Source organism: Crassostrea angulata, chromosome 5 (assembly GCF_025612915.1).
Source record: "Crassostrea angulata isolate pt1a10 chromosome 5, ASM2561291v2, whole genome shotgun sequence".
In the NCBI taxonomy this organism is placed as follows: Eukaryota; Metazoa; Mollusca; class Bivalvia; order Ostreida; family Ostreidae; genus Magallana; species Magallana angulata.
In genome coordinates, this window is record NC_069115.1 from 59,144,106 (window position 1) to 59,158,647 (window position 14,542).

Below are 14,542 nucleotides of genomic sequence, written 5' to 3' on the forward strand. Positions count from 1 at the left end.
TATTGATTTTATCATGTGTTACGTAATGAGGTAATTAGATTTTTAGGGGTCAAACGTTGAAAATTTTGATCACCAATATATCATTTGATATTTGACATTTCATTTGATATCAAGAAAAGGGGACTTGCCTCTCAAATTAAGGGACCAGAGGGCTCTAAAGTCTGTTATCTATAGCTGTTTACTGAGAGATATTTTGTGAAAGGTCATAAAAGCAGAAATGTTATCTTACAGTTATGTATCCAAGCAATGTAATGATTTTATCATGCGTACGTAATAAGTGGTTTTCAGAGGTCAAATGTTCAACATTTAAACACCAATATATCAGAAATGAAATATCTTTTGAAATGCAGTTTAGATGAAAAGATGCTCAAAATGATGTACTAAACAATATTCAACCTTCAAAATGTCGTTAAACGGCCCCTATAAGGTGATAATGAATTGATCCCTAAAACTCTCTTTCCCGTATATCTCAGGAACGGTAACAAATATCTAAACACGTGTTGAACAAAATATGTTTCAAATTAAAAGACCTTTCATTTGATATCAAGTAAAAGGGACTGACCCCTCAAATTAGGGATCAAGATGGGCCTAAAGTATTTTTATCTATCTAGTCAATTACTGAGAGATATTTTTAATAGGTTCCAAAAGCAAAATAAGGTATGCAACGTACTTTGAAAAAATTACGCAGTTTCAATTTTTTTTATTTAACCTAACAATTCAATGATCTTCTCATGCGTTACCTAATTAGGGATTTTAGGGGCCAGAGGTAAAACGTTTAATCTTTTCTATCTCAATTGAAAGAATTGCAAGCATTTAAAAAAGCAACGTAAGAGAACTTATAAAGCATTACAGGAAAGCATTAGTACGCAACTACTATTTCGAGTTCATGTTGTCAAAAGTTAAGCCCTTGACGTCAAATCCGTTCTAAAATTCGGACGGAAGACCTCCTCGTTGCTCGCAACGAGATCGTGTCTAGTTATTTTATTTTTTATTTTTTTTCTGACTCCTTCTCGGCTTCATAACTCAAAAAGTTTTTATCCGATTTCAATGAAATTTTCAGAGCCTTTGTAAAGTTACCGTGCCTCAGTGATGTCAAAGTTTCAGCATTTACGTCACTTCCGTTCAAATTTGACGGCCATTTTTAATTTTAAAAAAAGTGATTTTGTCCGGAAGAAATCTCCATAAACTTTGAAGATATAGCTTTGAAATTTTCACTGATGATAGATGTATCAATTCTTTAGTGTACTGGGGGGTTAAAATTTTTATTGATTTGTTTTCCTCGAAACCGGAAGTAGGTCCGATTTTTTTAAATTTTCAAATTTTTCATCGAAATAAAAATAGGTAACAGTATTGTTGAATTTTTAATGCTGAATACAGATCTGAAATTCTTTTTAAAATCGGACAATGTATTACTGAGATATAATACTTTAAAAATCAATTTTTCCGGAAATTTTTATTCCTGCTGACTTGGTTAAGATAATAGTAAACACTTGTGCTTTCTTCTTAGCAACTCGAAGATATTCATTGTTTTGCACAGACAGTTACATAATTCATTGTTTTGTGTTTTTTAAGATAATATTTCACGACTATTCTTTGAAACGGTTTAATTTGTTGAAAATATTAATTGTGTATTTTCGAAAAAATTATCGTACGAGTTAACCACTGGTTGATACGAAGGTGAAGGTCGAACAGAAAATTACCAGTGAAACTGAGTTATTAACGCCAACTGCTAAATTTATGTATTGTTTATAAATTCACTGATTGAGTATTGGCCAAAGTTTGGAAAGTTGATTCGGGAAGCCACAACACATGGTTTTTCCTTTGTTGCTTATCACCGCAGGCTATAGACGTAGTCGTAAGTTTTGTTTTTGTTTTGTAACGGGTCACATGCAGACGCAGTTGACGCGGGTAAACACTTTCCCATATGTGGCATAAAACTATTACTGGCCAGAATTTGTTTGATTTTCTTGTTCATCTGAAAGTATTTTCAATTCTTTTTGTTTAAATGAGACAATTTGTTTAGGATTTTTGTATAGGATGTAAACAGGGAAATTTTTAACAAGAGTTATCGTTCTTGTTACGAGCGATATCTTCAGTTTTGGGTTACTCGTATGCGTTTCATTTGTCGTACTATTGAGTCGGAGCAGAGAAAACTGTATGAATGCATTGGTCTGGAACTAATTGATTTTGTCTTTGATTGGTGAAAATATTTGAAGATTAATATTCAACTGTTGAAATTAATTGCCTTGCTTGTGAGTGAAACTGGAACAATGAAATTAATAAATGTTGTGGTGAAATTTAAAGAGTTCATTAGCAAAACCTTTTAATTATTACTCCTTTAGGTTTTAGCGACTGAACAGTTTTTGCCACATCATTAGTTTGATAACCGATGTCGGAGAAATTAATATTAGAACACAATTTTATTTTAGAACAGAGGTATGCATGACACATATACATTTAGAATTATTATTTCAAAACTTTGAAAGGGTGAATAATGTATACATATTCAAAGTCTATGAGGAGGATAGCAGATATGTTGTCCCCCGAGACTGCAACTATCTTACAAGGCAAAGCTGAGGAAAATATATGCTGTTAAGGGTGACAATGAACTCACTATCGTCCGGATTACAAAAACGAGGGATATCGAATGGCTTTAGTTAATAGTTTTGATGACTATTCACCATGGGCAGATAGCACAGAAACTATTCCACTGTTGAATAGAAAAGCATGTTTATTCATTGTAATTTTACATAGAAAATATTCACAGAGGTATTGTAATGCATTGTTTCTCTTTTCTAAATTCTGTTTTCTTAGTCAAATTTCACTACAATTTTGAACATTGTCCGAAATATGAATTTCACATAAAAGAATGCTTTAATATCAAGAAATGGGGGATAGTCAACCCCCTTCTTTTCCTAATGCAAAGTCCCAGTTTACGAACATCATTAATTCGTGTAGATGTAAAGTTGTTTACAGAATATATTCATGTTTCACAAATTTATGTATAAGGTTAACTACCAATCTGTTAGTGGTCTAAAAAAAATATTATGCAATCTGAAAGGATGAGTGCATGCATAATTTTATATTTTAAATCGAATTGCTCTTCTTGTCCAATCCATATTATATGCCTGATAGATGCATGATGAACTCGCCCTGCACAAGAAACCATCAACTTAATTACCGGTAGTGAACGAGTGCCATACTAGAAAGTTTTCCCATCATAACTAAAGTCATGCTTTTACGAATTTTATTTGTTCATCTTTTTAGGGTCTTCCGTTTCCAACGGAAGACCCTCTTGTTTTTCTTCGGTTTCTTTTTATTAGGGTCTTCCGTTTCCAACGGAAGACCCTCTTGTTTTTCTTCGGTTTCTTTTTATTATTATTTTATTTTTTATTTTTTTTCTGACTCCTTCTCGGCTTTATATCTCAAAAAGTTTTCATCCGATTTCAATGAAATTTTCAGAGCTTTTGTAAAGTTACCGTGCCTCAAAGATGGTAAAGTTTCAGCATTTACGTCACTTCCGTTCAAATTTGGCGGCCATTTTTATATTTAAAAAAAGTGATTTTGTCCGGAAGAAATCTCCGTTAACTTTAAAGATATCGCTTTGAAATTTTTACTGATGATAGATGTATCAATTCTATAATGTACTGGGGGGTTTAAAAATTTCTTCATCAATTTTGCTCAAAACCGGAAGCAGTTCCAATTTTTGGAAATTTTCATTTTTTTGAACAAAATAAGACAATACTACAGTCTTATAGAACTTGCCATGGTGAATTCAAATCTGAAATCCGTTTGAAAATCGAACGACGCATTACAGAGATATCGGGGTTTAAAAATTGATTTTTCCGGAAATTTTGATTCCGCGTCCTTGGTTTAAAAAATAGTGTAATGTTCAAAGTAAAATTAACTCGTACCAAAAATAATTGTTAAGTCGTACTTGAACACATTCGGATTTTTTTTAAGTAAGTCGTTCTTGAAATCGGAAAGGTTTTGTTAATTCGTACTCAAAATCATTCGGATTTTGTTAAGTCGTACCAGGAATAATTCGATGTTTTCATCTTTTTATTTTAGTTACTCTTGTTATTGGTTTTAGAGCTCTGCTTCTTACAGGAACTTCCAGCTTTACTTCCGACATTAACGGAAGACCCACTCGTTGCTTTGCAACGAGCTTTGCTCTAGTTCCGTTTATTTTCTTTCGGGTAAAACTAGCTGTGTACACCCATTGCCATTGCCGTTGATGTGGCTATAACCAATCAATGGTGACGTACCATAAGAATATCAGTGGTCGGCGACCAAAACTATGACAGGCAGTGACGCAGCCTCTGTCACGGTGAACTTTTGACCTGTTTTGTTTGTGTCGACATGATCCAAACATTTGGCATTACTTATCACTGCTAATAATACCCAGGGTGTGTACTGTTCATCAAGGACACTATAGGAATATATATTACATATATACAATAGCAACAATCGATAATAATATTATATCCTATTCCGGGGGGGGGGGGGGGTCCCTCCAGGCTTTTTATCGTTAATTTAATTCGCGTCGTAAAACTCGGCCATGATTGGCAAATATCTGACAGACCCTCAACCCCCTCCCCCCCCCCCCCCCCCCCCCCCCCCCGTGGTCGTGGTCTGCATGCTCCTCCACCCTCACTACATTGCACAAAGAAAATGCATGCTGTATATTTTTCACAGTTTAAATGCTCTGATAGTATAATATACAGTTATTAAACAATTATTTGGGGTATCGGACGGTAACGAGTTTGCGTTAGCGAACGAGTTTACGCCCATCAGAATCGTCGAAATACACGTAATTCACTCTTCGAATGAGATTTTCAATTTTGATGTTTATCTTTTGATGCGTACATGTATGCTGAAAGGTATAAGCTTTTTATATAGTTACCCATGTATTTTCCATAATTTAAAAATATCCATATCAATGCACCCTCTAATCATTAGAATAAAGAAATTAAAATTAAGCACGAGAGAATGTAATATTTTACGTACAAGTACAATGTACATGTCAACGTTGTAATTGTTTAAGCGTGAGAAAAAAACTTATTTTTCGTTTTAATTTTATTTCAATTTTTTAAACGATTCATAAATAGGTTCTCTTTATTTAAAAACACTAGCTATTAATAGTGTCCTTTCTGACGTATTTTATTTCCAAAATCATTTAAATCTGCAATAAACTTTTTATTATTTAAAACAAAACAAAAAGAAATTAAAAAATAAATGCCACTGGAGATTTTATTCAAGAAATGAAATGTGTTGGAATGGACAGTGTCCTATATATAAGAGATGTGGTCAGTCACTGAAGCACGCGACATCCGTCCGTGCGGGGTCACTGCACTCTGTGTGGCGCACGACGTCTCTCTCCCGGGGCCGTGTACCCGGATATCCACGTAACCACTATGTACCCTCAACTCTGATCCTTATGAAATTTTTATTGAACACAAATTCCTGACGCTTGAATGATACAGGGACATAATGACGGGACAAATGAAACATGCTGGGATCACTTTCATCAGCACTGAGTGAACATGTAGAGGAACTTAATGTTTACAATCCACTCGGGAACCACTGATAGCTCGACAGGTGACATACCTGTACACATATAGATATCTATAAATAGAACGACGGGGTGTATTGTTTTTTTAAATGTTCCGCGGCCCAATGTGGACTAACAAAATGATGTCACGGAAGGAATTTACCTGAGTCATTGTGTTATCTTACCTGTTGAAAACAAAATCTACAAAAGTGAAACGAAGGGCTTTATTTCAACAAAACTTGAAATATGTGATCCAACTGTCCAGCCATACTAGGACTACAGAGGAGAGAGGACGGGGATTCTATCAAATTCTACCTGTATACACATCGATGCCAGGTGAGTTCTGACGTTAGTGCTAAAATTACCACCGAGATGTGAGGAAATCCCATTTTCAAATCCAAGTTAAAAAATCTATTATTGTATAGCAAACGAAGAGGTAAAACCAGCTATGTGTTTTCGATGAGAGTGATTGGACACTGGTTGGATATTTCTGAACAATCTTTTTGACAAGTACGTCTTTAGGTGTTTTCTTTTTATTGATAGATAAGAGATTTACGTTTATTTGTTTACTATATGACATTAGATCTTTGTGCCCAAAACCTTAAGGTCTCCAAGCAGTAAAGGTTTTTATAGGCCTATTTTTAACTGTATTAAACAGGCGATAAGACATACCCTGACCATGGGTTGAACATTACCCAAATTATACGTGTTAGAACACTATAAAACTTATATTTCTAGTTTCAACGGCGCCATTTTTTGTCATGCTTCGCTACCCTCAATCAAAAACACCTGAATGTTATTGTTGCACCTGAGAAAATTAACAGACTGGCGATCCACAAACAATTAAACTAAAATAATAAGCTTACTTCACTGATTAGCTGATTAACCGGGGATGTTATGTAAATGCCTTTGCTAGTTTCTAATGATTCGAATAATTAAATTTTGATCGATATACCTGTAAAAACTTCTAACCATCAACAAGTGTGATATTGTTCATAAATGTATACGTACTCCTCTGTCCCTACCTCAAATTATGAAAGCTCCTTGTTCAATAATGAAGTCTGGTCACTGAATTTATAAAAAAAAAACAACATTTTTCAAAAAAACCTTCTCTTTAAAGTGCACACTGTTTTATCGCTGTTACACAGTGCGTTAGTTATATAATTACATGTATGTAGTACTTCGAGAGTTCACTAACTAGTATCTGTAATGAAGTCCAGGATATGACAACTTAAAATGGAATGTAAGCTCTTTCTCTTTTTCTCCTCCAACAGAAAACAAAAAAATGCCGCAGCGAATCATTGGGAGAAGACCGACCATGCCGATGAGGAAAGGGGAGAGGGAGAGCCTATCGGAGCTAATAAGCCAGGAACCTTTAGTACCTCCGCGGACGGAACTGACCGGAAGTGACGGGTTTATGGCGGTGGCACTAAAGCGCTCAGACAGTTATAAGCAGGCCACCTCAAAGGAAAATAGAATCTCTGTGTTATTCGGCTCCAACAGTGACTTCAACAAGAAGGATTATGACAAAGAAAAATACAGAACTCTTCCGTCACAAATCGGGACCGTACGACTGACCAGTCGAGCCACTTCCGGTCAGCGACAAAAACGGTCCTCCGATACCCGGATGTTTGACCGACAGGAGTCAGGAATCGTACCCTCCCCAGACACAGACGAGGATCAGAAGAGTTCTGGATCAGCCCGCAAAAAGAAAAGCCGCCTTCAGAAAGTAAAAGAGCGAATTCTTCACAGCTTCCAGAGGCAGACGATAACGGAGACAGAAAGACTTCATAGGAAGCGAGAGAGGCAGGAGAGACAGAGGACAGCGAGGGTCAGGAAAAAGAAGAAGAAGATGAAGTCGTCCTCTTTAGAGGTCATACAGGAGCAGACAGAGATGCCCCAGAGTCGACTGAAGCGGATATTCTCATTCAGGAGGCCGCGCAAAGTCTACGCTGGTGAGTTCGTATTTGTTTCGGTCGGGGGGGGGGGGGTACAGAAGCCTGTTAGTGCCACATAAGATATATAAAAAGAAAAGTCTATATAAGAAAAACTCATTGTATATATAAAAACACACACATATATATAAGATAAAATCGAATATATAAATATAAGCAGCTATATATAGAAATAAGCAGCTATATATATAAAGGAATTGCCAATATATGTAAAGAATTGTGTATATATATAAAGCTTGGTCGTGTATATATAAACAGTACTGTGATATATAAAAGCAACAGTGATAAATATATAAAGCGAAAATTTTCCACTGAGTGACCTTCACTGAGTTCAGCCCAGCGTCTGAATGATAAACCCCGCCTACGGAGGAGAGGATCAGCAATATTATGCTCCCAGTGATTAGTTTGAACGATATAATTAATGTTACATTACATGATTCCGCAGGGATTTGGGAAAAGTCAGTGGCAGATTTAAAGGGAGGGCATCCAGCACCCCTACCTAAATTTTCAAATTTAAGATCTTTTTTTGTCAAGTTTTCTTTTCTGTTTCTTGTGTTTACTGTTGTAAATAACCGATGATATATTTTGTCAAATTTGCAAAACAGTTGTCTAGAACATTAATTTTACTTCATTCCACTCCGATGAACATGAAAATTTTATTTTCTAAATTATTTTACAAATAATTAAGTAAGGAATTATCATTTCTTTGACAAAATGGCTTGAGGCAAACACAATATAAACTAATTTAATGTTCATTAAATTTATAACATTATTAACAAAAGAACCAACATTTGATTGAAACTGACAAATAAAAACAAATATGTAAACTATATAAAAAGACTTGAGCTTTGAAGAATTTCAAAATCTGTATCTTGCTTGTAACTTAGTTTTTTTAACTTTCAAATTTTGACTTAGCATTAAAAATACCCATATCAACCATTCTAAACACAACAATAATGAGATTAAACTGCCCACCCCCCCCCCCCCCCTCGCGCAAATAAAATCCAGCCTCAAGGAGTTTGTATAAAGCATTGATACAGTGGCGTCAGAAGGTATTTCATATTGGGACGGCGAATTTGATCGATAAAGGAGGGGGGGGGGCGGATTTGGCTTGAAATAAAGATACTTAACGATGTATACAGTTATCCTTAACTTAATAAATTATATTGTCACTTATTTGATAGCATTATAAGAAACAAAGAAAAATTGTACTTAATATTAGTTTATTTAGTTTGAGGACATGAAATGTGCATCAAAATAACGCAACTCACATTTATATTAGAGAAGTTAAAATATGCATGTACGAGCAACAATTTTGATTCAACTTATCAGTCTCTGTTGCACATCGAAAACGTCCAAAAATGGGTATCCATGAATCCCGCGTTGACACTAATTTGTTTGTTCATTTGCTTACAACTTCTCAAAAAACATTCTTTAAAATTAAGTGGACCAGTCGGTTAGCTGTTGAATCTTAAACTGCCTGCCTCGGGAGCATAATATTGCTGATCCTCTCCTCCGTAGGCGGGGTTTATCATTCAGACGCTGGACTGAACTCAGTGAAGGTCACTCAGTGGAAAATTTTCGCTTTATATATTTATCACTGTTGCTTTTATATATCACAGTACTGTTTATATATACACGACCTAGCTTTATATATATACACAATTCTTTATATATATTGGCAATTCCTTTATATATAAAGCTGCTTATTTCTATATATTCGTGTTTATCTTATATATATGTGTGTGTTTTTATATATACAATGAGTGTTTCTTATATAGACTTTTCTTTTTATATATCTTGTGTGGCACTAACAGGCTTCCGTAGGGGGGGGGGGGGGGGGGGGGGTATGTGTAATTTTGCCTATGTTTTTTTTTCAAAGTGGTTGCGTATTATATTTCTTTTATAAAAATATTTTTTTGGATTGCTCTCTCTCTCTCTCTCTCTCATTTCGCTTCTTGTATCGAGATTAGAAATATGATTTGTCAATGTTCCAATGCCTGGCCTGGTTTGTGGATTAGAGCTTGACTGTTACTGTGTATGTAGAATGAAGAATACAGAGCGTGAGTCACATTGGCACACTGTTCAGAAAACCTAGTTTACGGCGGCGTTTGTAGGACACCGCGATGATCAAATTAACCGAAAAAACATCAATGAGATCGAATTATCCGTATAAAAAGGAAAGGAAGTATAGAAAATAACTGAATTCATAGAAATTGGGGTAAATGAGATGTGTCATTCACGGTCCAATAAACGCAGTACTGTAGCACTGTCCGTAAAGAGGCCCACCCCCCGGACTGGTACGTCATCTCAATAGAGTATTAATAGGAGTTTGGCCCCAACAGCTTAGCTAGGGTAGATTTATTTATAACAATTTTGGCAACTTTTTTTTTTAAATACAAAGAAACCCCCGTTTAAAATAACTAAACGTAGATGACACCGACCGCAAAATCCGGAGGCTTACTTTTTTTTATGGAATTATTCCCCTTTGATAAAATGCTTTCCTCTCATACTACATCAGTTGCTATAAATACGCAATTCTTCTGTTCAATGGATATAGATTCTCCCCGAGAGAGTTGCATGAGATCATGTTTACATTACCGTGCACTATACTGCACCTGTCCGCGGTCTGTGCATGAAGAGTCATTAATTCCTTGGTACTCGCATTCCCGGGGTCAACTACGGTCACAGTCAGATCATCAACACCTGGCAGGCCCAATGCTGTTTAAATCCAGTGACCAGCTTAACTTGAATTCATTGACCACCGTGTAATCGATTTATAGCCCCTATTGCGGGTATTGATACCATACAAATTTTGTTTTAATCCGGTGTCTGAAATATTTATGAATCAGAACAAGTACTACACATTATGGGGTCAGAAAGTACACAGAAACTTCCCCCGAATCTTCCCGAACAAAGCAGAGAAGTGATGTATATGTTATACACAGTCACGCGCGTTGTTTTGGGTGGGGTAGGGTGGGGGCTTCCCCGTGGTACGCGTAAAATTATATTTTGCCAAAAATATGCAAGTTTCCATTTCTTTCCCTTCGTCGCAAATGTCTTATTTTTCTTTCAAGGTTTTGAAATATGTCTGACACCCACCCTCCTTTATTTTTTTGAAAACAAGTTTTAGATTAGGTGCCCTTAAAAGTTCGATAATACAGCAGGATAGATTGGATTATTTATTTTTAGATTTTGTTTCGGAGTAGGGCGTATTAATATGTATACATGTATATCAGGCTGTCTTCACATAATTTTCTTTGAATTTAATATGAATGTATATCATTGCGAAGAAAATAGCCCCTACAAATAATGTAGCTGTTTAAAATTATATTCTGAAAATCATTGGTAATACATGTACATGAAGAAGAAACCCTCCTTATAATTTCAGACCGTTCGTTCGATATATAAACCTGTATATAATAGTTCTCTTCGATCATTGACACCATCAGCCAATGGCGCTCGTCTAATTCTCCACCTCCTGGTCAGCCTCTGTATCTGAGAAGTTATTGACTTCCGCGCCGATCTCGGGGTCAATGTCCTCCGCCATAGACCGAGCTGTGAATTGTACTCACTCTATTTCTCTATGTTGTATTGATTTTACGAGTGAAATCGCGCGCGGTTCTAAGGTCTTTCACTTCTTGCATGTCCTACATATTAGCTAGTAATTAATTGGTCGGGACACATGGTGGGCATGCGCGAACATGTACATGTATTGGGTATATAAACGTTATCGCTGTAATCACCTGCTTCATTCTGACACTGTCCCATTCTATGGGTTTTTCTACTTTCACTTCTCCTGTTAATATAGAGAGAGTTGTTTGTAAATGCCCAGATCACTTAGAACCATGAAAGCTAAAAGACTTAAACGACTCACTCAAAGGATTCGTTTCTTTTTCCGTAAAGGTGATGAGGACCACAGCAAAAGCACGACAGGCAAAGCTGAGGGGGACACAAAGAACATCGGTACCCCAGGAGCCCGTGGGGCAGGGGTGTCCATTCACCCCCAGGACAATGTGGATGGGACACTTAACCCTGTGGATGCCGTGTTTAAATCTATGATTTTCGGTGAAATTTCCAGGGATAATTCTACTACCGGTGAAAGGAAAGAGCACGCACCTGCTCGTACTGACAAGGGCGGCCTTTCTCTAGACTTATCGTCCCCAAACAGGGGAAGACGACGGTTAGTCCGAAGGATCACCTCCCGGGAGGAAGTGAAGGAACAGGTAGTGAATGGCAGTTTCCGGTCCCAGAGGGAGACTAGGTATTCCCGCCAGGTGTCGCTGTACAGTGACGTGGAGGTTGACGGAGATGAGACGGACGCCCCGGACACGACTGAAAAACACAAGAAAGGTCAGAATAGTTTACCGTTTTAAAAAGATTCAAGAAGGAATAGGATACTTAAAATACTTCATCCATCCATACTTTAACTCAAAATTTACAGTTGAATTTGGTCAAAATTTAACGCATTTTGAACATTTTTGTTTTTGGTTCAAAATTTAACGCACTTTTTTTTTGTCAAAGTATGACTGCGTATTTTTTTTAAACGCGTTGTCACAAGAGCTTTCAAATTCCTACTTGTTAAAGTTGTATGTTACTGTGAACACGACAGACATTATAATCTAATCCATTTGTTTCTATAGATGGCCGACCGTTTGAGGTTCTGTCGGAGGAAGAGAAAGAACACAGAATAGCGGAAGTAGCGAGCCGCCTTAAGTTGATCGGTGACAAGGCGGTGGAGCGATACAACACCGAGAGCTCGTCCTCGGGTCTGGAGTCTCCGCAGGGCCAAGGCCCTACCGCAAGGGCTGGTGAGTTCTGGGACATTCTTAATCTAATTGTATTATAAAATTCTGACGTTATTTTTTGTTGCTGATCTGTTTGCTATCCTCTATTGTTAGAATGTACATATGAAACTCTTTTCACCATAGATGATCAACTAGTGCAACAACTTGTTGAAGAATTTCGTAAAGAAGGAGACAGATTCTCTCGAGAGGTATTAAACACCGATATGTTTTACCCCTGGGTGTTAATTTCATCTCACAAATAATTTACTTCCTAAATGATTTTTGAATAATCGTTAATATATTAAAGTTTTCGAATGTTTCACAAAATTGTCCTTGACCTTTCAGTATAAACTTGGCTCCCTGACCCCGGTTGTTTTGGACATCGCCCGGCAGCACACGTACGCCCAGTTTCGTCACGTTGTTCACTCCTCCCTACAGCACTCGGTTGGTTGGGAACAGATCGCTCTCTATTTCTATCTGACCCGGACGGCTGTCCACGTGGCCAAAGGAAGCGTGAGTGTAGCACATATGGCGTACCAGTACTTCCGGGAGACGTACTCCGGTTGGGTGGAGGAGCGCGGCGGATGGGTAAGTGTCGTCTGCTACACTTACAGATATTGTCTCTATTTCAGTAATTTTAAGTCAACCATAATTAAACACAGGATTTTATTTCCATATTGTTAAAAAAATGTAACGAAATTATAATCAGACTGATCACTGTATTTCTAAGCATAGTGTCACCCTGTATGAAGTAATCTTCATTCACGTCCATTTTAATAGCTGCTATTAATGCACGTAATGCTGGTTTTCTAGAAGTAACAATTATGTTTTTATTTTTTTTCAGGAGACGATGCTAGAGGAGACCGACTGTGAGCTAGACTAGTGATTGTGATGACGTCATTATTAGGTGACGATCATGCGCAGAAACAGATTCCGTCCTTCAAGGACCAAAAAATCCAGTTTTATCATTTTTTTTAATTCATCATTGATCTCATGCTGTGGGTAAATCCAATGAACTGTTGTGCCAAAGTGGGATAGTGTAAAAATTCATCATTCCGGGTTTTAGTGATATGGAGGTCACAAGGTGTTTACATGATTGTTCCATTTTTGTTTGGTGCAATATTTTTGTTATTCATTATTAAATGATGTGTTCTTGTTAATAAAATTTTTCAAAAGATTTTCAAAGATGTTTTTATTTAAATATCAGGATGAAATAGACTAAGTGTTTAATTGTATTTTTATTTATTTTTTAATTGTATTATTATAAATCCCCTACCCCCACCCCCCCCCACCCCCCAAAAAAAAACAAAAAACAAAACAAAACAAAAATAAAAAAAAGAAAGAAAGAAAAAAAAAGAAATTTAAAAAATAAATGCCAAACAAACAACAAAGAGAACTTTTCACGTTACAGTCGTTTATGGCACACCCGCTTTTCTTCTATAGGTAGTTTACTAGTTAACTATAGGTACCAGATGTATTATAGTACGGGAAACTACCTTCAGAAAGAAATATATATATGCTCGCGGATTATGGTTCTGTAACAAGGGAAAGGAATACTTTATGTATAGGAATGAAAATAAAATTACACTTATTAAAGTAAATGGAGGGAGATCGGGACCACTGAATATACGGGTACATGGAGGGAGATCGGGACCACCGAGCTGAGTATACGGGTACATCACGTACATTTCCTGCATATAAACCATGATATTTACTTCCTTATACACCTTTACAGGTAAAATAAATGACATGCCACAAAATAGATAAACAAATCTATGGCGCAACATGTCACGTGAACTACCGCGGACATTTACTCATACATTTAATCTGTACACCTTATAACACCTTTATAAATATCGGCAAGTAAGTTGCTAATAATAAACAAGGGAAGTTTTTTTCCGGTAATTTCTTTCCTGAGCAGCACTAATATCAAATATCGTTTAAATACTTGATTTATATAGACACCTGTAATCGAGTCTGAAATCGTGCCAAGGATATTGTCACTGTCAGAATGGTTTAACAAACATATATATGCATAGGAGAGTTTGACATCTTTTTCTCCATTAACATACAACTGAGTAAGAAAATCAATATACTCTCTATAAAAAACAATTATCCCAGACCAATGTAGAAATACAGGAAACAATTCCTTTTATGTTGCAATACATATAAATTGTCAATAAATTGATTATGAAGCAATAGAAGGGGAACTGATTTCTAGAATTGTTTACAATTTGAGGGTTAAA

At 36.4% G+C, this 14,542-nt stretch overlaps 1 protein-coding gene across 2 annotated transcripts; it reads left to right on the plus strand.

Moving 5' to 3' along the window:
• Positions 1 to 5,320: 5,320 nt before the first annotated feature.
• On the plus strand, positions 5,321 to 13,474 carry LOC128185642 (uncharacterized). 2 transcript variants are annotated; one of them, XM_052855243.1, is made up of 7 exons: positions 5,321 to 5,890; positions 6,829 to 7,509; positions 11,416 to 11,862; positions 12,153 to 12,320; positions 12,441 to 12,505; positions 12,642 to 12,884; positions 13,141 to 13,474. In XM_052855243.1, the coding sequence occupies exons 1-7, from the start codon at positions 5,884 to 5,886 to the stop codon at positions 13,177 to 13,179; spliced, it is 1,650 nt and encodes a 549-aa protein (XP_052711203.1). In that variant the 5' UTR covers positions 5,321 to 5,883; the 3' UTR covers positions 13,180 to 13,474. The 2 variants fall into 2 exon arrangements, with proteins under 2 accessions (XP_052711203.1, XP_052711204.1); XM_052855244.1 differs by lacking the exon at positions 5,321 to 5,890 and adding an exon at positions 5,922 to 6,064.
• The last annotated feature ends 1,068 nt before the right edge of the window (positions 13,475 to 14,542 follow it).